The sequence below is a fragment of the Corvus brachyrhynchos genome, unplaced genomic scaffold, assembly GCF_000691975.1.
Source record: "Corvus brachyrhynchos isolate BGI_N302 unplaced genomic scaffold, ASM69197v1 scaffold46, whole genome shotgun sequence".
Classification (NCBI taxonomy): domain Eukaryota; kingdom Metazoa; phylum Chordata; class Aves; order Passeriformes; family Corvidae; genus Corvus; species Corvus brachyrhynchos.
In genome coordinates, this window is record NW_008238838.1 from 3,463,982 (window position 1) to 3,487,652 (window position 23,671).

The window sequence follows — 23,671 nt, forward strand, 5'->3', positions numbered from 1 at the left end:
GGCCACGAAATGCGAAGTGTCTCCTAGCAGGGAAGGGCGTGGACTTTTGGGAACAGCTTTAGATTGGAAAACGTTGCTCTCTTTCCCCTCCCTCGGCTCTTCCCTTGGTTTCTCTTTTCTTGATAGTCCCTCTTGGTGTGTGCTGCAACAGGAGTTCTCCTTCTGCCCCTGTTTCTTTTGTAAAACTCGTCTAAACTTGTATTTAAAAGTGAAATATCAACATAAAATATTTATTTTTATGCTTTAAAATTGGAAAGTATTTTGTCTAAACAAGCTGTGGGATCTACTGGTTCTTGCTAAAGTGACCATGTTAAAGGCCTGGTTTCGAAAAGAACTTTACCTGTACCAACTAATCCTAAATACCTAACTAATCCTAAAACTAATGACTCTGATGTCTATTTTGCGTTGGAGATTGTCACCTTTGGGAAGTGAGCACTGAATTTGGGAGCTCAAAGTGTTCGAATGCACTGGCTGTGTCTTGATTTTCAAGACACTTTTATCAGAATGGACCAAGTGTTTGGTCTGTTAATGGGGGTTAAAAAAGCAGGGGTGCACTTCTTTCCTCTGTGACCCTGTTCCACTCATTTTCTCTTAATCTTTATAAAAAAATAAGACAGAGAACAGTTTTCTGGGAAAAAAAACCCTTTTATTATCAAATTATTCCTATACAGCACAATTACCCTTCGCAAGGTAAAACAGATCTAGGTCTGCACTCACTTGGAATTCAGTTCTACCAGCACAAAAATCAGCAAACAACGCCTTCAGTGCAAATTAATGCCTTGGATTGTGGGGAATTCCTGTCTTTGGTTTGTTTTCCTCTCAGAGTGCTCTCCAACTCCATCTTTGAAGGAGGGAAAATCGGAGTTGTTACAAAAATAGGCAGTATTTCAATTTCTAGGCTTTACAGTACAGTGGGAGGTAATTTCTCAGCCTCTAAAGTCCTTATTTCTTCATTCAATTCATGAAATCTCTCCACCCCAGCACGGGATGGATCCATGCTTGATATTGCACAGGCAGGACTTGAAAGCAGCAGAGGCTGGGTCAGGTGGGGAAGGAGCTCTCCTGTGCTCAGGACTGGTCAATAATACATGTTCTTGTCCCACCAACCTGTAAGAGAAGGGAGGGAATAAAAAAAAAAAAGAAAAATTGGTTATTTTTCCTCATAAAGGAAAAGTGATCAGTGGGGAAAAATGCTGAAAAATGAACCAGTCACATGTGAGTGGCAGCTGAGGGGAGGGTGGGAGGGAAAGGGTAGGAGAAGACACATGCAATGAAAATATTAAATTAAAATTTAATTAGAACAGTGCACTCACTTCCTGGGTATTTCCTGATGAGCAGCTTTCGGATTTCATCGTACACCCAGATCAGGATGGCAAAAGGTACAGCCACAAACCAGTACTGGAACCTGGGAGTGGGAACACAGAGTCTCATTCAGAAACATTGAAAAACAGCTCAGCTGCAGTTCTGGGGTTTCTGTCGGTGCTATCCAATGTCACTAAAACAAATCTGCCTCCTTGGGCCTCTTTTCTTTTTCTTAATTAATCACTCAAATTGATGATGTGCAGGTAAAGCCTCCCAATCCTAAATAATTACTGGATTAATTTATTCCAGGTCCTATTCAGAGGGAAACGTTGCCTGGTGGTATCACAGCAATAAATCACCTGACTGTGATCTATATAAAATAAAAGTTAAACGCTGTCTGTTCTCCCCAGAACGTTGGAGATGCTGGAAGAAATATTTAAATGTTGGTTTTGCACAAGTGGGTTTTTGGGTCCTCAGGAGGAAATCTAGTAGGATAATGTGGAAATGGTGGTATCAATGTCCTTTCTGGCCAAAAAATAGTGATGAATATAATGAATGTTTTAAAATATTTGTCCTGGAGTGGTGCTGCACGGGCTCCCTGCTCCCATTGTGTGTCCACGAGGAGGGCAGGGGAAGCTCAGTGGCACCAGAACTCACCTGAGCGGAGTGAAATTCAGGGCTGTAACGTGACCAAGGCCGTAGGTGAGAATCAAAGCAATTCCTATCTGGGAAAATATCCCCACCCAGATGACTTTGTTCCTGCAGGAGAAGCAGAGAGGAAGAGTTAAAGCCCTCTGTGCCTGCAGGAACCCTCTGCATTCCCTGCAATTCCCTTCTCCGGGTGAGCTCTGCACACAGGGGATGGGCGGGGCAGCTCTGTCTTGTTTTCCAGATGCTCCTGCCTTTCCTGGCAGCATTCCCAGCCCAAATCCAGCTGCAGGAGACACCCAACACGAGTTACTCAAGGCTTGTGTTGCACTGGGAATGTGCTCGGGGTGACTCAGGTGTTAATGCAAGGAGGAAGCACACATAGGTGTAGGCCCTGTACCCGCAGATAAAGGATGGAAAACAAATTGCTTTGCTATCAGAAACCCCGGGAGTGATTTCCAGCTTTCCTGGTGGCCTCTGTCCCAGCTGATATTTGGAGCTCCCCTGGGACTGGAGGGTGCAGGGTCGTTTGCAGAGGGTGGCCAGCACTGTCTTGGGGCGTTTGGCCTCAAGTTATCTCAGAGCCTCAAGTTATCTCAGAGAAGTCCAGACATGCTATCTCTTGATAAGGAGTTCAGAAAGTAATCTGGAAGAGAAACTCCCGTTTTTTTATAGTAAACATTTAAATGAATGGAGAGTTGGTTTTAAGCTGATGCATTTTCAGAATAACCAGCACAATGTCTTTAAAGAAAATCCCTATCCTGAAGTAGAAAAGGGGCTGAGGGGAGGTGTAATAAAATATTTGCCTGAGATTTGTGATTGCTTAAGGCCAGACTTAATCTTTGTGCAAAGACTGAAAGTGAGAGGGCCAAATCACTGAGCTCACCTGCTTCTGAACGGAGCAGGAGGCGAACTTGAACTGCAGGTTTAGATTAGATAGGAAAAAACCCTTCCCTCTGAGGGAAATTCTTCCCAGGTGAGGCCCTGGCACAGGGTGCCCAGAGAAGCTGTGGCTGCCCCTGGATCCCTGGAAGTGTCCAAGGCCAGGTTGGATGGGGCTTGGAGCACCCTGGGATGGTGGAGGTTATCCCTGCCTTGGCAGGGGGTGGGATGAGATGAGCTTTGAGGTCTCTTCAAACCCAAGCCAATCTGGGATTGTGTGTCTGCAAAACCCACCTGAAGAGGCCCTGCCGGAAAATGGAATTTCTCCGGGTTTTCCTGATGATCAGATCAGCCACCTGCTGAATGGTGATGCTGACAAAGAAGGCCGTGTAGCCAGTCCACTGCAGGTACGTGCGCTGGTATCTGGTCTGCAGAGCCAAGGAAACACCAAAACGTTTTTAAATCAGACCCTCACATCCCCCACAGGCGACTGCAAACCTCGCTGGGAGGCTTTATTTCAGTTCCCAAGGTGCGAATGCAGAGTCATTCCACATTTAGACACAGAATGATGGGATTTGGGCCAGTTTTAGAGTCCGTGAGTTGCCGTGACTGAGTCACGAGGCTGCAGCACGAGCTGGGTGTGAGGGGTGTTTGTATGGATTTATTAATGCCTCCTGAGCCTTGTGATTCTGCAGGATGAGGGAGGGGGAGTGAAGAGTGAGAGGGGGAGGCTGCAAAGGACTTGGCAGAGGTGCTGTTCATTAGCAGGGCAGGGAGAGGATGGTGATGACTGATTTTGGTGGGTTCAAACATAAAGTCCAGAGAGGAAGGTGCATCTGCAGAGGATGGGAGTGAGAAGGTGGCAAATTGTCGAAGAATGAATGAAAAAAGCAGAGGCTGAATGAAAGATCTGTGTGGCAGGAAGCCTTAAAGAGCCTCTCCAGCGGCAACATTGGACGAAAATGAATCCTATTTGCATTTAAACCTCATTTGCATTCCCTGTGCCTTTATTTTGGGGGAGAGTAGGGAATTTTTAAGCAGCACATGGGCGAGAGACAAGGCAGGGAATTTTCAGGGCTGCTTTACCCATTGCTGTCCGTAGGAATCCTCGAAGTCATTGATGGCATTGCTCTCCCAGTCCACTCTCACTCCCAGCAGCGTGGAAGGGAGGAACCCTTGCTCAGCGTAGACGGTGAAATAGGTGACAAAGGCCCCCACTGACTGCATGATTCCTGCAGAAACAAAGGGGCAGGAATGAGGAAAAACCGAAATTAAGGAGCACTGGGGGGATGTGCTGGGTGTATGAAATGTGCTAAAGGCAGTTTGAGAGCTCTTGGCGCTGTAAATTTCTTGCCCTCCGTAGATAAAACCTCACTTTATTGTGGAATAACCAGCTGCAGGAGGGGCTGGTGAGGTTGCAGAGGAAGGGGTTGAATTTCAGCTCCCAAATTTTGTTTTGAAAAATGAATCAGCTGAACTCTGTCACAAGGGAGGGTTTGGGAGGCCCACCTACCGATCTGCAGGTAGGAGTACACAGCCAGCTGCTCGTTCACCAGCCGGTCTCTCCTCTTGTTCCGAGGTCTCCTGTTCATGATGTCGCTCTCAGCTTTCTCGTAGGCCAATGCCACCGAGGGGATCTGCAACAGAAACAAACCATCAGGGGCTGGGGGGGCAGCATTTGCCTGATTCTCAGAGGTTTAGCAGCAATTTGCAGTTCCCAAGTGGTTCTGTTGGATTTTGGCAGGACTCAGAGGAGAGAAGGATCTGTGTGGATTCCTCTTAACGTGTAAAGGATTTGGGGGAAATCTGAAACTTTCATGGATCTGGGGAACGTTAGAAGGTCCTTCAGATCCCTTGGGCTGGGCTGGATGGAAGGTCAGGTGTAACTGCAGAAATCCCTCTGATCTCTTGGTTAAAACACGCTGATAATTGCTCACTGCTGATTTTAGCCTGGGTCAGATGTCTTTTTTGCTTGCTGCTCACCCTCTGCAGTTTGTTGTTATTTTCTACATTACTTTCTCTGTACCTGGCTGCTTTTAATCCCCTTTTTCGCTGCCTTACTCAGCTGTAGGGTAAGGCCACAAAATCCCCCCATTCTGGATGTGCCTTTGCCCCCAGCCCCTCTTCCCCTGACAGAATATTCCAGCAGGAAATTACTTTAAAGCTCCCAACTCACAATGTCCGTGCCCAGGTCAATGAACAGGATGGTGATGGTGCCAATGGGCATTGGAATGCTGGCGATAATGTAGATGAGGAAGGGGCAGAGCTCAGCAATGTTCTTGGTCAGGGTGTAGGCAATGGTTTTCTTCAGGTTGTCAAAGATCAGGCGGCCTGAGGAAGAGGAAATACTTCTGTCAGAGGGAATTTTTATCAGTGTTTTCCAGAAAAAAAGTTCAAATTTAACTAAATGAAATGAAAACATTTACTGCTTATTTCTACTTTCCTCATGGGTTTCCTCATGTATTTTTTAGTTTGTTTTGGTTATTTTTTAAACTACCTGCCCTTACATCCTTCTGAAAACTCAAGTGTAGTAAAACATTTCTTTCAATGAGGAAGTTTGAGGGGGAAAGTCCCATTCCACAAAATGCTGGGGCTGTAATGGAAAACACAAGCTCTTTACAGTGAAAGAAGAGTGGGGTGAATGTTCCTGTCACAGGTGGAGCACAGTGAAGGTGATGTGTGAGAAAATAATAGAGGGAAGAGGTAGAGAAAACAATTTGTATCTTTGTGAGGCTTCAAGCAGCATTGCAACAAGTCAGGAAGTGCTTTTATCCAAAGCTTGATCAAACAGAGACAGCAAATCATTACTCTGTGTGTGAGAGGGAGATGATTTCCTTATTCTCTGATTGTCACATGTAGAAATGGAATTAATTCCCAGCTTTCCCAAATATCAAATCCACAAATCCAGAAAAAGAAGAGAGGAGGGGAGGATCAGGAGGCCCTGCCAGAAGCTTCCAGCTCAAAAAGCAGGAAACAACATTATCTTTACCTTCCTCCACTCCTGTGACAATGGAAGCAAAGTTATCATCCAGCAGGACCATATCAGCTGCATTTTTGGCTGCGTCAGAGCCAGCAATCCCCATAGCAATCCCAATATCTGCTTTTTTTAGCGCGGGGGAGTCATTGACTCCATCTCCAGTCACGGCAACCACTGCTCCCTGGAACACACAAAAGCATCCAGATGTGGATTTGAGAGGAGAAGGTGAATCCTGCCATCATCAATCTTTACATTTCTAGCAGAAAGATGCTGATAGGAAGTTCTGAATCCTCTTCGTACCTGTGTCAAACACAGCCAGGGACCAGGGGGTGGTGGGCAGGGTTGGGAGAGTGACCTCAGAGTTTTGTGTGGTTCCCTTTAGAGTAGAAACCTGGGAAGTTCAGGGATGTGATTCACTGCATCATAAAGAGTGGGCACCCCAATTAGATGCATTCCAAATGCAATTAATCTGATAGTTGGATATAAGGAGGATGATCCCTGTCAGAGCCAGGTTCACATCTGACAACTGGGGGAGGTTTGATTAACACAAAACATCCTTTATTTTTTTATGAAGTGCTACAGAATCAGCCAGGTTTCATCAGAATTGTGAATTATGTAACTGTTGAGTTAGAGCCCATCCTCATCCCAACAACTTCTGGCTATCCTCAGTCTGTGCTAGAATTTCTCTACTAATTCAAAAGATGGAAAACTCTGATTATCCAACTCAGCTTCTTTGTTATCTTCCTGAACATCTCCTGCAGCTCCAGGCTCTGCTCTAGCTGGTGCAGAAGTTCATGGCTTGATGCAAGGCAGGGTGTTCAGAGTGGGGTCAGAGCCTGGCAAACTGATTAATAAAATGCTGAATTTCCTGTGCCTGCGGGGATTGAGCACAGTGTCACTACCTATAAATAATGCCATGTACAGAAGGGCTTATAAGCTCTGAGTACTAAACATAGCTGGAGACTGGCTGGGGGAGGATGTTCCTTTTCATCCTCTACAGAGCCAAATCTGCCAAGTTTGTGGGAGTCTGAGCAGTGCAGAACACGTTTACCCACCGTGTGCCTGGCAGAGACCATTCAAAAAATAAAAACCACATGAAACTGAAAGACTTTATTTCTTTCTTTTTACTCTCTGGAGAGCACTCCAGGCTTAAACCCAACCAGCTGGTGATGCTGATTGGGAAGCTTAGTGCTGGCACAACTACAAAAATAAAATAATATCTTGTGCTGCCTCTTCTTCTCTACAAAGTCCAGGCACAGCACTAGTGTGGCTTTAATTCACAAAATCTACTTGGAAGATGTCATTTTTGAGCGGAGAGTCTTTTGATGGCAATTTTCATCTTTTACAGAGCTTTGTAAATGTCTTTTTTGCCCCCTCCTGTGCTGGCTTTGCTCCAGGCTGTTTTACATAATATTGCCCATGGATGGGGCAAACTCTCTTTAAATCCTGCTGCCTGGTTTATGGCCCTGGGAAGTAGCACGGATAAGGCTTGGTGGTCCATAAATCATGCTCTGGCATTTTGTGGGGTTCATACCTCGGAACCATAAATGGTTTAGGCTGGAAAAGAGCTGTGAGTTCGCCTGCTAACATTGCCACTACACTATTCCACTGCCAAACATTCCTGTGGGCAGGAGGACACGGCTTTGAGCAGCCACAAGAGATAAGAGGAGAGGATGTGGCAGCACCTTGCTTTTATCTGGATTTAAAGAATTCCCGAGGGAATTCTCCTTCCCAAACAGGGCACAGGAGGCTTTACGTACTTCTCAGAATGACAGGGACAAGCCAGGCCCTGGCTACAGCTCCATATTCAGGGAAAGCTCATTTTGTCACCAGGAGCTGAGTCTGTAGCAGGAATTTGAGTGGTTTGGATTGAGTCCAGGCAGTGTTTATGGCAATCTGTTAGATAATGTCCTGACACGGGGAAAAGAGTACAAACAGAGCTTCAGGAGCACTGGGAATCGGCTTCCAGCCTCTCAGCCTGGGCTGGTGTCTGTGTGTGACCTTTGCCACCTGTCACTCACCTGCCTCTGACAGCCCTCCACAATAATCAGCTTCTGCTGGGGCGATGTCCGAGCAAAGACGATCTCGGAGTGGTCACACAGGATCTCGTCCAGCTGCTCTGAGCTCATGTCTTTCAGCTCCATCCCGTTCACCACGGCTGCCGTGGCTTCCCTGGAAGAGCCACGGGCAAAGCAGGGTGAATTTTCAGATTAAAAGGGTAAAAATGGTGCACTCGTGGGATGGGGGTGCAGCTGGATGGGGGGAAAGCAGCAAACTGAGTTAATTGCAGAGGCGTTTGCTGTTAATCAGCTGGAGCTGAATGAAAGGCGCTGCAGAAATCCAGAGTGGATCAGTCACCTGCATACAGAGGGGGCTCATTGAAGCTTCAGAAAATGCATTTTAAAGAGGCCTCTCCCTGGGAGGGACAGTGGAAGACATCTCCTCTGCAAAGAGCTCTTTTTATCCTTCCCTTGTGATGTTATTTTTTCCACATTTAAGGGGTGAAGGAAGAATTTGGGCTGATGGTCCAAACTGGGTCATGTGATGCTACATTTTGCTTTCTGTGTGTGTGTGTTTTGTCAAGCGGGCAGTGACAGCGCCTTTCACATGATCTGCAAAGCACAATTTGCTAGATTTTCTTCATGGGGAGCAAAGATGAAAACCACTGAGTGGACACACTTAGGTGGAGATGACTCAAGAGTGGGAGTGTGTCACAAAAAAGCAGAAAGCAGCTGGGATGTGGTAATAAAAACACTGTGGAGGGAGCAGGGAAATGAAGCCCCAGGTGCTGCCCAGGCTCTGCTGGCTCTCACCTCCTGTTGACCTGCTCCACAGGGATGTTGAGGCGCTTGGCAATGTCCTCCACGGTCTCGCTGGTGGCCGAAATGATGCCCACGCTCTTGGCGATGGCCTTGGCGGTGATGGGATGGTCGCCAGTGACCATAATGACCTGAGCAAGGGACAAGTGAGTGACAAATGGAAAAGCCATGGAGATGAGGGGGAATGTCTGTTGCTGAGGAGCAGGAAGCAGTTTAGGATCAGAGCGGTGCTGTGTACACAGCAAAGGGAGATTAGGCGCAGTAATTGCCCGGCTCTGTATCGACATCTGGGCTCTGCCTCTCCTTGCTGAGGCTGCTTTATCAGGGCTCTGAGGGAAGAACTCGTCACAGGCAGCCAGATTAGAATAATGCAGAATAAAGGAGCCTTTATATAAGGATCTATATTAGGTATGTGCAGTGGGGAGGGTTTGTTAGAATATTGCATCTTAAAACGGATCCTTGTGACTAAGCTGTCCTGACAGATAAGGCACAGCCTTTTCTTGCCTTTCTTGAAGAAGAGTTGCCAGATTTGTCTTCAGGCTACAGAAAATTTCGTCAGGGTTAGGGCTTGGGATTCGTCTCATCTGAGATCTGTAATTCCAAATATGATTTTCCTTGATTTAGGTAGATTTCACCTCTGCTTAGAGCTGGAATTTTACTTGTGGGTCCCCAGGGAGTGAAATTAGTGGAATTACAGCTTCAGGTTCAACCTGAGTAGTTTTGGGATTAGTGATTCCTTTGCATAAATGTTCATAACCCTGTATCCTGATGCCTTCTCTAGAACTTTTTCTGTCACCTTACTCTGTTTCCGGGCAAGTAATTACAGCTGGTGTGGGCTCTGTATTCTAGAAATGGATCTGATGAGAGAGCACCTGAGCTTTTGCAAATTTGGATTTCCAGTTCTAAAATTCTGTGCAGTTTCTATAGTCTGATTCCCACTGGTTTGCCTCTGGGCACCATCAAGTTTTTTCCTTAAATTGCAATTATAGAACGGTGTTAGCTAACGTTTAGATTTTTGGTAGTTGTTGCTAGAAAGATAATTAGTGGTGGAAGATCTTAAATTTTAAATTTAAGACAATTAAATATTAAATTTAAATTTTAAATTTAAAACACAATGTGGTGGAAGCTCTTAAATTTTAAATACCTAAAATAATTATAATAAGTCTTTCTGTAGGGGAACCACCGTGGTTTTCGCTGTAAAATCCCTACCTTGATGCCAGCACTGCGGCACTTGGAGACAGCGTCAGGCACTGTGGAACGAGGTGGGTCGATCATGGACAGGAGCCCAACAAAGCACAGGTTGGAGGTGGGGAAGTTCATGGAATCTGTGTCAAACTGGAAGGTGTCTGGGAACTCGTTTTCAGGCAGGTACAAGTGGCAGAAACCTGAGAAGAGATTTAGGTTGATGTGACGGACAGGAAAATGTGGGAGAAAGAGGAGAGCTTGGTAAAACATCAGGGTTTGCTCTTGTCCATAGAACTCCAGTGCATTTAACCATTTTTCCAGGCATGCTGGATGTGCCAAGACTTTAAACCCCATTTCACAGATTTTACAGCTGGATTTTACCCCATTTTCTCAGGCAGTCCCCACAGCTGCACTCACCCAGCACTCTCTCCCCCATGCCCCCCAGCTCCATGTAGGCTGTCTGGAAGGCTTCTGCCTTCTCGCTGTCCAGAGGCTCCTCCTTGCCGTTGATCATGATGGTGCTGCACCTCTCCAAGATCCTCTCTGGGGCACCTTTCATCACCAGCAGGAAGCGTTTGTCGTGGGGGTCGTCGGTCTCGTGGATGGAAAGCTGTGCCACAAACAGGAAATGGGTGGGAAGAGTTTCAATTGTCTTCATTTGCTTCTAGTTTTTTGTGGGATTAATGCTCTTTTCCATGCAGGCATCCTATATTCCATCAATGGAATGAGCTGCATTTATCATAATGTCAATTTCCTCTGTTGTGGAATCACCCCACTAAGGCTTCCAGGTCACCCATTGCTGCATTAGGCCCAGTGAGAGAAACAATGTGGCACGATTTCCAAAAAAATGAAACACACCTGAAATTTGTTGGTAGAGTTGAAAGGGATTTCAGCCACTTTCTTGTTCTGTGCTCTAATGCTCATCACATCCCCCAAAATGACCTCGGAAAATTTCAGCAGAGCAGTTTCAGAGGCGTCTCCTACCACAACCCTCTGTGGGCACAAAGGAAGAAAACATTTCACTTTTGAATTCCCACAATTCCATTACGTGCTGCACACTTAAGCAACAGGGAATCTACATTTTTATATTCAAGTTGTCCCGGAAAAATATTAAAATAGAATTTTGGGATATCTGCATTGCTCTTGGAGTTGGACCTGAGCCACAGCAAGGAGACGCAAAGAGCATTTGATGCTGTAAAGCAGATTTAGGGTCACACTCAGGTCACTACAGGTGAGCAGAGGCACAAACCCAAATTAATTTGAGGATGGCATTGATGAGTAAACAGCAGATTTGTTCTGGTAGCCCAGTCACTGGAATTAACTACCTTCCAGCAGTCATGTGGAAAGACATTAATTAAGGCATGTTTACCTATGCTATAACAAATTAACAGTGCAGTAATTACTATTCCTGCTACTCGTGTTGCCTTTTTCCTGGCAGGCACAGTTGGGTTTGGACAATGCTCTCGGGCACAGGGATTCCTGGGGCTGTGCTGTGCAGGGCCAGGAGCTGGGATTGTGGATCCCTTCCAATGCAGGATAATCTGTGTTTCCATGCTCTTGGCCGTGTGGGGTTTTTTATCCTGTGTTAAATTTTGTGTGAGGGTACAGCAGTAAAACCACGGCCAGTAGGAATTTGGAAGGCTGGCACGGTAAAACGGAGATGGCTAAAGCCAAGCAGAGCCAATTGCTCTTTCAGAGGAAGAGAAATAAGCTGATGTGAAGTCAGCAGTACCTTCATGATGGGGAGATTTTCCTGTCCTGGCCGGAATTCCGCCCGGTTGCAGAGAGTGACAATTTTTGATAATGCTGTCCATGTGGGGGAACTTTGATCAAAGGGCTGGGCTGAGAGAAGCAAAACACACATTTCATCCTTTAGCACATTGCATGATATAAGTAGAAGCTTGAGTGAAAAAACCGTGAACTGACTTATTTGAAGAAAAAAATTATTCTTTTGACAGGTTCTTTTATGGAAAAAAAATTTTGATATCAATTTTCCCTCTATCAGTGCTGGCAAAGGGATTGGTATGATGTTTCTCTGCTTCATTCCCTACTAAATGTTCTCTTGGCAAAAGGCTCTGGAGTAGAACCGCCTCCAGATTTAATTCCTGGGAGTGGAGTTCAAATATTAATTCTTTTTTTCACATCTCTACATGGCTAAGGAGATGTGAAAGATGCATAGATGCATAGAAGGAACATATGTCTGATTTATCCATCAAAAGATATTCCCAGTGAACATCCCAGCATTCATCCAGGCGTCTGCCCCTTCTGACACCCCCATTTTCCCATTTACTTGTTTGATCTTCACTGGTGTCGGCTGAGTAGATCTGGTTGTCAAACCAGAGGTGGGCAACAGTCATCCTGTTCTGGGTGAGGGTCCCTGTCTTGTCAGAGCAGATGATGGAGGTGGAGCCGAGGGTTTCCACAGCCTCCAGGTTCTTCACCAAGCAGTTCTTCTTGGCCATGCGCTTGGCTGTGAGGGACAGGCTCACCTGGCAGGAGGGAAGGGGTCTGGCTGTCAGCAAGGTGTGGTTACACAGAGATGTAACGAGGTTACACGCTCCTGGTAGATCTTTCGTGTTTGTTTGGGGTTTTTTTTAAGAGAATATTGTAATGGTTTTGCTTTTTGTTGGCTGCAGTGCATTTTTCTTTCATTGTTTTAGCTAAAATCTGAGGTTTGGTCGTAAGTAGCACAAGTAGATTTGCTGCTGACAGGGACCTGATAGACATAAAGGTATCTTATCAGTCTAGAGGCTGTTTGAGATGGAAGGACCTGCAATGGGCAGGGAGCTGCTGGTCACCAGCTCCATGAATCCTGCAATGATTCCCTTCATTATCCTGCTGATTGATTGCTGCTGTGGTGCTGTAGAGCCAGCAGTGCTCAGCAGGTACACTGCTCCCCAGCCAGGGATTTTAGTGTTGGATATGTGGTAATGAGCAGGGTTTTCATGTGACTTTCAGGGTACAATGTCCCCACTTCCAAGTGGGAACGGGCTGTGGGGAAATGAGCCACGTCATTGCACTCGGCCGCAACCGAGGCAGAGCAGCACTTGAACTTAAATCCAAACTGGATTGAAGATTAATGACTCAGTAACACCAGAATTCCCAAATGAAGGGTTTATCCTTGGAATAAGAGCCTCCACCCCTATCCAAACACAACCCAGACCAGAGCTGGAGTGGCAAGCAGAGAACTCGAGCACAGACTCACCGTCACCGTGGCCAGCAGCCCCTCCGGCACGTTCGCCACAATGATGCCGATGAGGAAGATGATGGAATCCAGGATCTTGTAGCGCATGGAGATGGAGATGATGAAGAAGAGGACCCCGATGGAGATGGCCACTCCTGCCACCAGGTACACGAAGTGCTCGATCTCGATGGCGATGGGCGTTTTCTCGTTGCCCACGCCCGAGGCGAGCGAGGCGATGCGGCCGATGATGGTGCGGTCTCCAGTATTGATGACAATGCCGGTGGCAGTGCCTGCAGGGACAAAAACTGTCACCTCCAGGGCACACAAACACTCAGAGGCAGCTGCAGCCTGACATTCCAACAGGTATTGATGGAAAAACCGCAAGGAAACCGCGGTCAGTTCAAATTCAAATCAATTCATTGATTGGTGCAGCCATAACCACGCTGGGTGTTCGAACAAATGCTGAGTGTGACCCCCTCCCCAACGTCTCACTTTATTTTAATCTGCTCAGGACAAAATTCTTGTGAGCAATTAAACACCTCTGAAGTTCCTCAAAGCAGAATTGCTAAAATAAGTTAGCAGGGTAGGCAGCTCTTGTTCAGGTGCCTTTTTGGGAGCCCTTCTCTCTGTATGCTGATAAATAACAGAAATAAGAAGTTTTCAGTTCCCCTGAAGCTGCTGAATAGAGCTTGAAGACTAACTAGGAAAAAAGATAAAAGGGTGTAAGGGCATGCACACAGGATGATAAACATGGCCAGAGCCAGCGGAGAAATGGATTAAGGGGATACAGTGGGATTTCCACGCCCAGTTTCAGGATCAGCTCACCTTCCACACAGGTGGTGGAGTAGAAGGCAATGTTCCTGGTCTCCAGCGGGTTCTCATGGGTGAAGTCACAGGAGCGGGACTGTGGTTCCGATTCCCCTGTGAGTGAAGAATTGTCCACCTTTAATGAAAGGGAGACATGCCCATATTAAAGTCAGCAGTACGCAGTGGTGCCCAGCCCAGGAGGCGAGGTGGCAGCTTGTTTAACAATCAGTGACATCAAATGCTCTCAGTGCCTTTTCTCTGAGCTGCTGCTGTCCCTGGCAGAACCTATTTCTGTGGGAATTCAGCTCAGCCAGTGCTGTGTGTCTGCTGGTGGGATTTTCAGCAGCAGCCTGAGAAAACCCCACAGTTGTTAGGATCTGCCTCCAGTGGAAACTCTCAATCCTGTATTGGTGCATCTGCCCTGTCCTGGCAAAGGGCAGTGCCAGAACCTGGCCAGGATCTAATGGCTTTGGATGTTCAGGGACAGAGGTCTCAGTCCTAGATGAGCTCAGCATCACACTAAGGCTTCTGCTCTCTGATTACATTATTGTGTCCAGTCAAAGCTCTAATAACCCATACTGGCTGGGCAGAGATCACTTTCCCTGTGCTCTTCCAAGCCCTGTTTACCTTGCAACCCTGAGTGAAGATGAGGCGAATGTCTGCAGGGATCCTGTCCCCACCCTTGATCTCCACGATGTCCCCAACCACCAGCTGGTCTGCTGGCAGCTCCTTCTTCTCAGCATCCCTGAGGACAAGAGCTTGCTGAAAGACAGAAATGGGACAAAAATTAGCCTTGTGCTACTCTTTAAACTGAAATCCTCCTCTCTGTTCTGGATCCAGAGCAGGATAATGGAGAGGCACAGTGAGCTGATTTGACGTCCAGCTGGACTGCTCTGGCTGGAATCTGGGGGTATGAGAAGGGAAATGGACTTGGAGATGGGGAAATGCCTTCCAGGAATGTGCTCGCATGCCATCAGGTCTGTGGGTAAAAGCAGTGGGCTGCAAAATGTGAAACCCAGCACATCTCCCCCTGTTCATTGACAGCTCTTAACTGGAACTGAGAGCTCTAATCCAGTGCTGGATGGAAAACAAGAATGGGCATGCTACAATTCCCAGATCCATCAAAGCAACCAGCGTGTGCGTTTTAGCAATGGTTTGTGATTCAGGACCTTTATCTGGGTCATTTGCCAAGAGATAAATTCAAGTTGGGCTTGCTGGGCTCCCTTCATGCATTGCTAGGATGGATTTTTGCCTCAGTTGAAAGGCACTGGTGGTTCTCACCTGTGGGATCATCTTGCTGAAGCTGGCCATGATGTTTGTGCTTTTGGCTTCTTGATAATAAGCAAAGATCCCAGTGAGGATGACAACCAGAGCCAGGACTACTCCGAGGTAGAGCTGATCAATAAAAGACATAATCTGGTTAATTTAGGACAAGTTTTCAGCAATTCCTCTACTAGAATAAATCAGTTCTGTGATGTTTCAGCAGGCTTCTAAAATGAAGTGTTGGTCAGGTTAAATGGTTAAGAACAGGACGTTCCGGTGTTGGCCTGCAAGTGATCAGTCAAAGCTTTTTTGGTGCGTATAAAAAAGGTTTTTAATGGTGATTTTCCCATCTATCTAAAATCCTTCTCTAAACTGACTCAAACCTGACCAAATTAGAGTGTAACAAACAATTAAAAAAAAAAAATAAAGCAGAGTATGACTCAAAAGGGAATTAGTCAAAGACTCTGGGGTTCTTCAGACTTTTTTGCTGCTCTCAAGAATTGTGATTATGCCCGGTGGTTATAAAACCTTTGCACGGGCACTCTTTAGACAAGTGGTGTGCGCAGTGTTTGGGCTTCTATCAGAAATGTTCAGCAGCAGGAGGAGAGTCCTGTGAGAACAAGAGGCCTCCTTGTAGTTACTGAGTAACTGTGCAGTGTTTAAATCACCCAGATGGTCACGGGGTCAAACACTCGCTCTGTGGTTACTCATCTACTCACGTTGTCAAAGGCCGAGTCCACTCCCTGCGCCAGCTGGATGCCGAAGGAGATCCAGGAGAAGGCAGCTCCGATCCACAGCAGGATGGAGAACCCCCCGATCATCTGCTTGAGGAACTTCACGATTTCAGGGGTGGCTTTGGGAGGAGTGAGCGCGTTGGGGCCATCCCGAGCCAAAATCTCTGCTGCTCTTGCACTCGAGAGACCCTGCAAAAGGAGGTGGCACGTTTAGAATGAAATCACAGAAACAGAGATTTTTACCCCAGCTCAGAACAAAATTCACGTGCTGCTGTTTCTTTAAAGGTTGTTTGTGTTACAAGGGAGCTGCAACTCTGATTTCCAAACCTCCTGGTTTCAGAGAGGCTGCTATGAATTATCTGCTATGGAGAAACAGCTGTTTCTTTACTGGAGCACCAGGAGTTTCCATTCTGTTGGTTGTCAGTCAAATATACCTGGACTAAGTGTTTGGAAAGCCAGGGGAAAACTGACATTCTTTTGCTGCTGTTTCTGCATTTCCACAAGATGTTTGTAGCTCAGGGGGTTCTTGAAATTCTTGTCTGTGCTCTGGCCACATTCAGTGCTTTGGTATTCAAATGTCAGGTGTCAAAAGGGCTCAGGTGTTGTTTCTCAAATCTAGATTTTCCTTCAGAATCAGCTCATCCCATGCAGTCTTTGGCTATAAATTGCTACAGTGAGAAGTGAATTGTGGTGAAATCAAAACATCAGATAAAAGCTTTAAAAAAAATGAGGTCCTGGTGCAAAACCCTGAGGTCCCGTTTTTGATTTCAAAGCAGTAGCTCAGCCTTCTTCAGACTCAAGAGAAACTCCACTTTAAGTCCAGGTCAGTGCACATTGGCTTGCTGGTTTAGGCTGTACTGGGAGCACCAAAGCAGGCACACCACACATCTAATAACAAAATTCCTGCTCCTGGGGAGCTCTGGGGAGGCCAGAGGCAACTGATTGAGGCAGCTCCTTAACGATGCCCCATGGACTTACTTTGTCGATGCTGGTACCGTACTTCTTCTCCAGTTCTGAGGTGCTGAGCCTGTGGTCATCCTGCATTCCAAGAGAGGGAAAATTACAGTGAGCAGAACATCAGACTGTTGAAATTTTTATTTCCAAACTGCCTGGATCTGGGACTATGGATGCAGCTGCTTGTATGACACCCCACTTTCATTAATTAGACAAACCCGCACATTGATAAGCAAAGTATCTTCCACTGGAAGATGATTTTTTTTTTTCCCTTTGATTTGCAGAGTACTTTTGTAAATAGCTTCCTCCTCCAGCAAATCTGTCACACCAACAGGATGGTGTGTTCATGTTTCTGCTGCTTGCCACGAGGCTCTGTGCTTCTTTCGGATAAAAAATTTCTCTCTGCATGCTGCAGGGCTCAGAGCATGTGTGACAACAACCTCTGCCCTTGATTGCCAGGGTAGGGTCCACAGTCTGGTGGAAAGAGGCAACAGGTTCTAACCACAGTGAAAAAGGGTGTGGGAGAGGGAAATCTCAAAGCTCTTCTCCTTGGCCTGCAGTGACACCTTTGTGGTATCACTGGCCTAATTATATCTTGTGCTGAACTGGGATTTAGAAGCCAAGAATTTGAGAGATCTCCCAATTGTTTTCTCAGAGTGATTCATGGGTACTGGGGTGAGTCAATTCTCCTGTCTGTGCTTTGGTTTCTCTTTAGAAACACGGGAGTGGAGTTACATCCCCTGGTGGCAAAGACAACATGGGCTGAGAAATATTTACCTGCTGCTGGGCAGATCTTGGAAACGTGATGGGTGAGTTGATCAGAGAATCATGGAATCAATATCTTATTTTGGGGTTCTAGAGCTTTGAAATGCCATTCAGCCCGTAAATAGCCTCTCCTCTGAGCTGCTCTCACAGCAATCCCGAAAAGAGGTCAGCATAATTACCCTCATGTTTCAGATTGGGAAACTGGAATGTGTGGAGAGGAAGCAACATTTCCAAGAGCAGCCAGCAGGTCAGTGGAGAGCCAGGAGGAAAACACAGATTTCTTCAAGGCCAGAGCAGTTGGTTTGGGTAAAAAACCCTGGGTTTAAAGCTGAGAAATTCTCTCAGCTCTGGAATCTGTGGAGCACAACGCCATGGTTCTGCCTTCCCCTCTGATTCCTGGCTGGCCGTGCAAGTTGTCAGGAAATACTGAAGGCAGTGATTCCATCTGGGGAATGACTCCTTTTTGGGCATGGTACAATGTTCTGTACCATTGGTGGCTTAACTATATCAGAATCATCCTCTCATTGTAGGTATCAATCTTGCACAGCATTTTTCCGACACACTCCAGGAGTGTGAGGAAGCAAATCCCTGTGCCACGATGTTCAGTGCAGGACATTCCCTGGATTTCATGGAATGTGTAATGGAAGCTCAGCAACACTCACCAGGTCCAGTTCTTTCTTAAGATCTTCTGCCTTCTTTTTTTTCTTGTTGCCTTTTAAGTCTTTGTACTTCTCCTCTTCATCTTCAATCTCTCTTTTGTGCAGATCTTTTGTCCCATAGATCTCAACCGAGTAAACATCGGACTTTTTCTGTAAAAGACCACAAAAAAGTCAAAACTTTGGCAGATCTACATTTTTTAGCAGCTTTAGCAAGCTACAAGTTGCTACTATCCCTTTCTCCTGGTTACTTGAGGTGTTTTTCCTGTCTTATCCACAGATCCATCCAGTTTCTGTCACTGTGATTGTGGTCAGAACTTTCAGGACTTCATCAGGTGCAAATTACAGGGATTCCTTTAGGGACGTGCAGCACTTCCAGCAGTTTATGATCTAAAACAACTGTAGGAAAATACTGCCCAGGACCTCAGCAGTGAAAATGATTAATTTATTTATCAGGTCCAAGAAGAGATCAGTGGAAAAGAAAAATATTTGTGAAAGGAAAGGGGAGGGAAAAGTTATCCGTTGAGAACTTGCTTATTCCTGGAGCTTTTCAGATCCATAACTCCAAGATTTACTTTTTTAAATTAAAATTAACATTTACAAATTTATATTTGCACCAAATCAAAGTGAGGAATGGAGGCAAGCAGCAGACTGAATGCCAAGGAGGAGCTGCTCTGTTTCTGCTCACACAGAGCTCAGAGCTGGCAGGGATTTCACCAACAATTCACTGATTTTTGCCAGTGGAATACCAGGCACAGGAAGCTGTTGACCCAGGGAGGCTGCTGGATCTCAGGGAATGTTTTGCTTTCAGTGATAACCTGGGAGCTGTGCTGTTTCCAAACCCTCAGTTAACTCTGCAGAGTGCAGGGCAACCTTCCCGTGCCGCTGATGCAGCAGCTGCGTAATCATAACGTTCCAGCTCCCAATTATCCTGGAAACCACAGGCCAGGCCTTGGCAGAGCCATTGGTTGACCCCATTCCAGAGGTTTCCTTATGGATTAAACCCCGGAGGTTTAGGAGAGCCCCCTGGATGTTTCCTGGTGGGACAGCAGAGCTGACAGTGCCCCGAGCTCTGCCAGGGCTTGGCCTCCTGTGAGGGCTCAAAGCAATGAAGGAAGAGCTCTCCGTGACATAAAGAGAGCTCAAATAATGGAAACAACAAGAAAAAAAAACAAAAATAATTTGGATATCTTAATATTTAACACTGTTTGGAACTCAAAACTGGCATCTTATCTTTAGCTGCCCTTAAACTGAAGGAATATTTAAATCTTGTCTGTTGATGAAGGGGAAAGCAAAGAGCTGCTGAGCAGTTTGAGGGCTTAAAAGACTGAAATTCTATTCCTAAACCCTTGATTTTTCTTTGTGATGCTCATCCCAGAGACAGGACATGCCTGTTCTTTTAATTTTTTTTTTTTCTGCTGTGCTGAAGATTCACAATCTGTTTTATCTATTGGGATTTTTTTCTTCACCTTCCTCCTCCTCCTCCTCTTCTCTTTAACTTTCCCACCCAAAAATCTGTTCAGCTTTTCAAATCCCTATAAAGGAGAGAAACCAGGAGAGAAAGGCAAGAGCTCTCTGCTGGGAGAACTTAGCAGATGGAGGAGAAAATAAAGAAAATTGGTGAAGTTAGTAAAATTAATTGCTTACTTGTAAGCATGGCCTATGTTAACCTTTAACCTTCAGAGTTTCATAAAATCTCACATTTTGGCTCAGATTTTTGGCTCAGCCAGTCCAAGAATTCTTCCCAATCCAAACTGTTCATGCCCAGCAATGTCTGGTATTAATTCAATTTTTCACTTAGCCTGTACTTATAGTACAGATTTACAAATTAAAACTTAAGGAGAAACCCAAGGGGCAGTTCCCTGGGCATTGTACCCACCTTGACCATCTTGGTGAATTTATTCCTTTCCTGATGGAGGGAAGCAGCCAAGCCAAAATCTCTGGATGAAAAGCCCAAGCCTCTGGATGAAAAGCCCAAGCCCAGCTGGGGACTGAGGTGGCTCAGAGCAGTCCTGGAGTGCAGAAGCTCCCCGAGGTGGTGGGTCCCTCTCCTGTGGCCAGCAGGTGTTAGCTGGAATGCTGCTCCCACCTCAGCATCCTCCAGGCAGGACAAGCTCCCTGTCCCAAGCCTGTGGAGAAAGAGCTCTGCTTGCAGCTGCTTTATAAATCAGCATCCTGTGCTGCCACTCCACCCCTCCCCTTCCAGGTCCAGCCCATCTTCTGTTTCACCTGGAGTAGGTGGAAAAATACCACAGTAATGGGCATGTGGGTTTCAGGTCAGATAGGTTCTAATTATTCCTTTGTAGTGTTTGCTCACAAGTAGGGAACAGGTGTATTATTCATCTTGCTGGAAGCAAGGAGTTTCCTCCGGAGACTTTCCAGCTCTAGGCTCCCCTCAGGATCCCCGCTGTCCTGGGCTAAAGGAGAGCTCTGCACTTTTTGTCTCACCTGCCCAGGTGATGTTCTCTTTGCCTGAGGTCCCTCAAGTCGAATCCCTTCCCCGTTTAGGTGCTAGCAGGGATTTAGTGGAGTGCTGCTCTCTGGAGCTTCATAGCTTGGACTTCACTCTTAATCCTTGCCTTGCATTTCGTGTGTTTTTCACCTTGGTGCTGAGCTGGGAGAAGTGAACTTCCTGGTGCTTTTTCAGCAGGGCACTCACCTGAGCAGCTCTTGGTTTGTCTGGCACCAATTACCAGCTTCCAGGCAGGAGTGATAATGAGCTTTGTGACACTTTTGGTACCTGGCTTCTCTCATCACTTAGGAGTGAAGCTGACTTCTTCACCTCTGAGACTGAGCTGATGAAACACTGAGTGAAACATGGGGAATGGTTTTCTGCAGTTTAACATTCTTTGGGGAAAGACTCGTCTTTCATCCGCCTGACCTTGCTGACCAGCATTTGCTCTTTAACACTATGTAATCTTAAGTCTTTAATATTATATATAGTCTTTAATCCTATATAATCCATAAACTTTAAATTAATTTGAGATACCGTGTGATGCCACCAGCAAGTGACTCAAATTGTGGTCAGAGATATGACATGTTAATGGAGATAACCAATGCTGACTTCATCAAATCATAGATAGAAGCTGTTAACGGAGAGGAAAATCCAAGGCACATCATTTATTACCTCAACAGGAACAGGAATAATTCATATTCAATTCAAGTTCCCAGGAATTTGAGTATCAGACCTCCTTAAGCTGTTCCCACTTCGCAGTTTCTGTGTGTTGGTCTTTTTCCACGGCATTCTTTAATCCCGGGACGTTGCGCAAGGCGCAGGAGTGGGCCTGGAAAGGTTTCGTGTTCGGTTTCTGCTCCTTGATGTACTCAGAGCTGGGTTTTGCCCTGGAATATCAACCTTCCCCTACGTCTGTAAGTGCTGGAGGTTTCCCAGCGTGAGGAGGAGCTCGGATGTATTGGCTGTATCCAGGGAATCTGTGTGATAGCACCGAGATCCTCCCCTCTGTTCTGGGAAAGATCCAGAGCAGGGTAATGGAGAGGAGCTGATTTGACATCCAGCTGGACTGCTCTGGCTGGAATCTGGGGGTATGAGAAGGGAAATGGACTTGGAGATGGGGAAATGCCTTCCAGGAATGTGCTCGCATGCCATCAGGTCTGTGGGTAAAAGCAGTGGGCTGCAAAATGTGAAACCCAGCACATCTCCCCCTGTTCATTGACAGCTCTTAACTGGAACTGAGAGCTCTAATCCAGTGCTGGATGGAAAACAAGAATGGGCATGCTACAATTCCCAGATCCATCAAAGCAACCAGCGTGTGCGTTTTAGCAATGGTTTGTGATTCAGGACCTTTATCTGGGTCATTTGGGCAGATTTTGTATTTGCCTTCTATAAACCGTGCTGGCTTTTGCCTGGGGACGAATGTTAGAAATGCAAATGAGAGAAGTGTTTGGCAACAAAGCACCTGGTAACCCTGCAGGATATTTACCTGACACATCTGTCTACTGAAGGATGTGCTCTCCGGCCAAGGGACTGAGCTGGGAAAGTCTCTGTGGACAGTTCCGTGGCTCAGGATTTACACAGGATCGAGCTGGCTTTGCTGCTGCCAAACCGCCTGTGTGGAGCTGCCAAGTTCAAAGGGCAAATTTGATGTTAGAATTCCGTGGCCAAAATTCCATTAAGTCTGTCAGCTGAAGGGCTTTTTTCTGTGAGTTACACAGCAAGGATGAGGAGCACTGTAAAAAGACAACTCTCTTGTTTTTCATGAGCCAGCATAAGGGGGTTGCACAGCTGGAATCCTCCTTGTTAGCTGGGGTCCCTTGCCACTGACAACATTTGTGTTTTGTCACTTGGCTCTGCCAAAAAAGTCCCAGGAACAGAACCCAGATGTGAACCTGGGCTGCAGTTCTGGGTGAAGGCTGCTGCACAACCAAATCCTGCCCCGTGCCCTGGCTTGGCAAGACGTGGCATGTCCTGAGAGGAACATACCTGAGGGCTGGCATTGTCACGTGTGCTCCTGGCATGTCACAACAGCCACAGCTGGGCCCTGCTGAGAGGGGAAAATGAGTTAGTATTGTGCTGATTCTAAACATCAGTCTAGAAAAACAACGTGGCTCTTCTGGATCGTTGTGTCTCACATTTCTTCACCTCTTTGGATCCGAGTAAGTTCCTATGTGAAAAAAAGACAGCCAGGAGAATGTTTGGATGTTATTTAGCACAGGGAGGCCGCATTTCTTAGCTCGTAGGGGCTGATCCCAGTGCTCAGACTGTCAAATTCCTTCAGGTTTCAAAGTAAAAGTGTGAATGTTTGCAAAGGATTTGGGGCTAAGGAGAATGCAATGTCTCTGCCTGATGAGATTTGCCGTGTTATTTACATGTCTTGGATGAAGCCGGACGAGCATGAGCGGTGGAGGGACCTGAAGCCGCAGAGAGGGCGGTAAAACGATGCCAAATTTTGCTAAAGTTTGCGTACATTTGCTACAATTTGTTTAAAATTTGCTTAAATTTGCTTCTGGCAGGGGTGGTGCTCTCTGGCTGCACTTCCCGGGCAGGCCGGGAGAGGGCGCACGGCCCTGTGCGCTCAGCGATTCCCTCGCCAATTCCTGAAAATTCCCTGAATTCCCCAGGAATGAGCGCGTGTCTGCCTTGGTGTCCCGGCACAGCCCTGTCACCAGCCCTGAGTGCTGCCGCAGCACGGGAGGGACGTGGAGCTGTGGAAGCGAGGCCAGAGGAGGCTCCGGGATAAGCAGAGGGATGGAGCAGCTCTGCCGGGAGGAAAGGCTGAGAAAATTGGGATTATTCCGCCTTTCCGGAGAAGAGACCAGGGGTGACCTCACTGTGACCTTCCAGTGCCTGAAGGAGCTACAAGGGAATTTCTACAAGACCCTGGAGTGACAGGACAAGGAGGAATGGATTCCAGCTGAAGGGGAGAAGATTCAGATGGGATATTGGGAAGAAATTCTTCCCTGTGAGGGTGGGGAGGCCCTGAGGTTGCCCAGAGAAGCTGTGGCTGCCCCTGGATCCCTGGAAGTGTCCAAGGCCA

The 23,671-nt window shown here is 46.6% G+C and overlaps 1 protein-coding gene across 1 annotated transcript; it reads right to left on the reverse strand.

Moving 5' to 3' along the window:
- Window positions 1-624: 624 nt before the first annotated feature.
- On the reverse strand, window positions 625-20,315 carry ATP12A (ATPase H+/K+ transporting non-gastric alpha2 subunit). The gene is made up of 23 exons (XM_008636901.2): window positions 20,056-20,315; window positions 18,183-18,329; window positions 16,780-16,839; window positions 15,787-15,990; window positions 15,086-15,199; window positions 14,432-14,566; window positions 13,823-13,940; window positions 13,019-13,287; window positions 12,104-12,302; window positions 11,546-11,655; window positions 10,672-10,806; window positions 10,231-10,423; window positions 9,838-10,013; window positions 8,623-8,759; window positions 7,831-7,981; window positions 5,822-5,990; window positions 5,009-5,163; window positions 4,346-4,469; window positions 3,919-4,064; window positions 3,127-3,260; window positions 1,960-2,061; window positions 1,314-1,405; window positions 625-1,107 (listed from the first exon to the last, which is right to left on the reverse strand). Exons 1-23 carry the CDS (start codon window positions 20,062-20,064, stop codon window positions 1,079-1,081), a joined length of 3,108 nt encoding a protein of 1,035 aa, XP_008635123.2. The 5' UTR covers window positions 20,065-20,315; the 3' UTR covers window positions 625-1,078.
- Between the last annotated feature and the right edge of the window lie 3,356 nt (window positions 20,316-23,671).

Coding starts and splice junctions, on each gene's coding strand:
- ATP12A (XM_008636901.2), bottom strand. Junction 10,807..11,545: donor AAAATCTCCCCATCATGAAG/GTACTGCTGACT, acceptor TTGTGCCCACAG/AGGGTTGTGGTAGGAGACGC. Junction 1,406..1,959: donor CTGAATTTCACTCCGCTCAG/GTGAGTTCTGGT, acceptor TCCCACTCCCAG/GTTCCAGTACTGGTTTGTGG.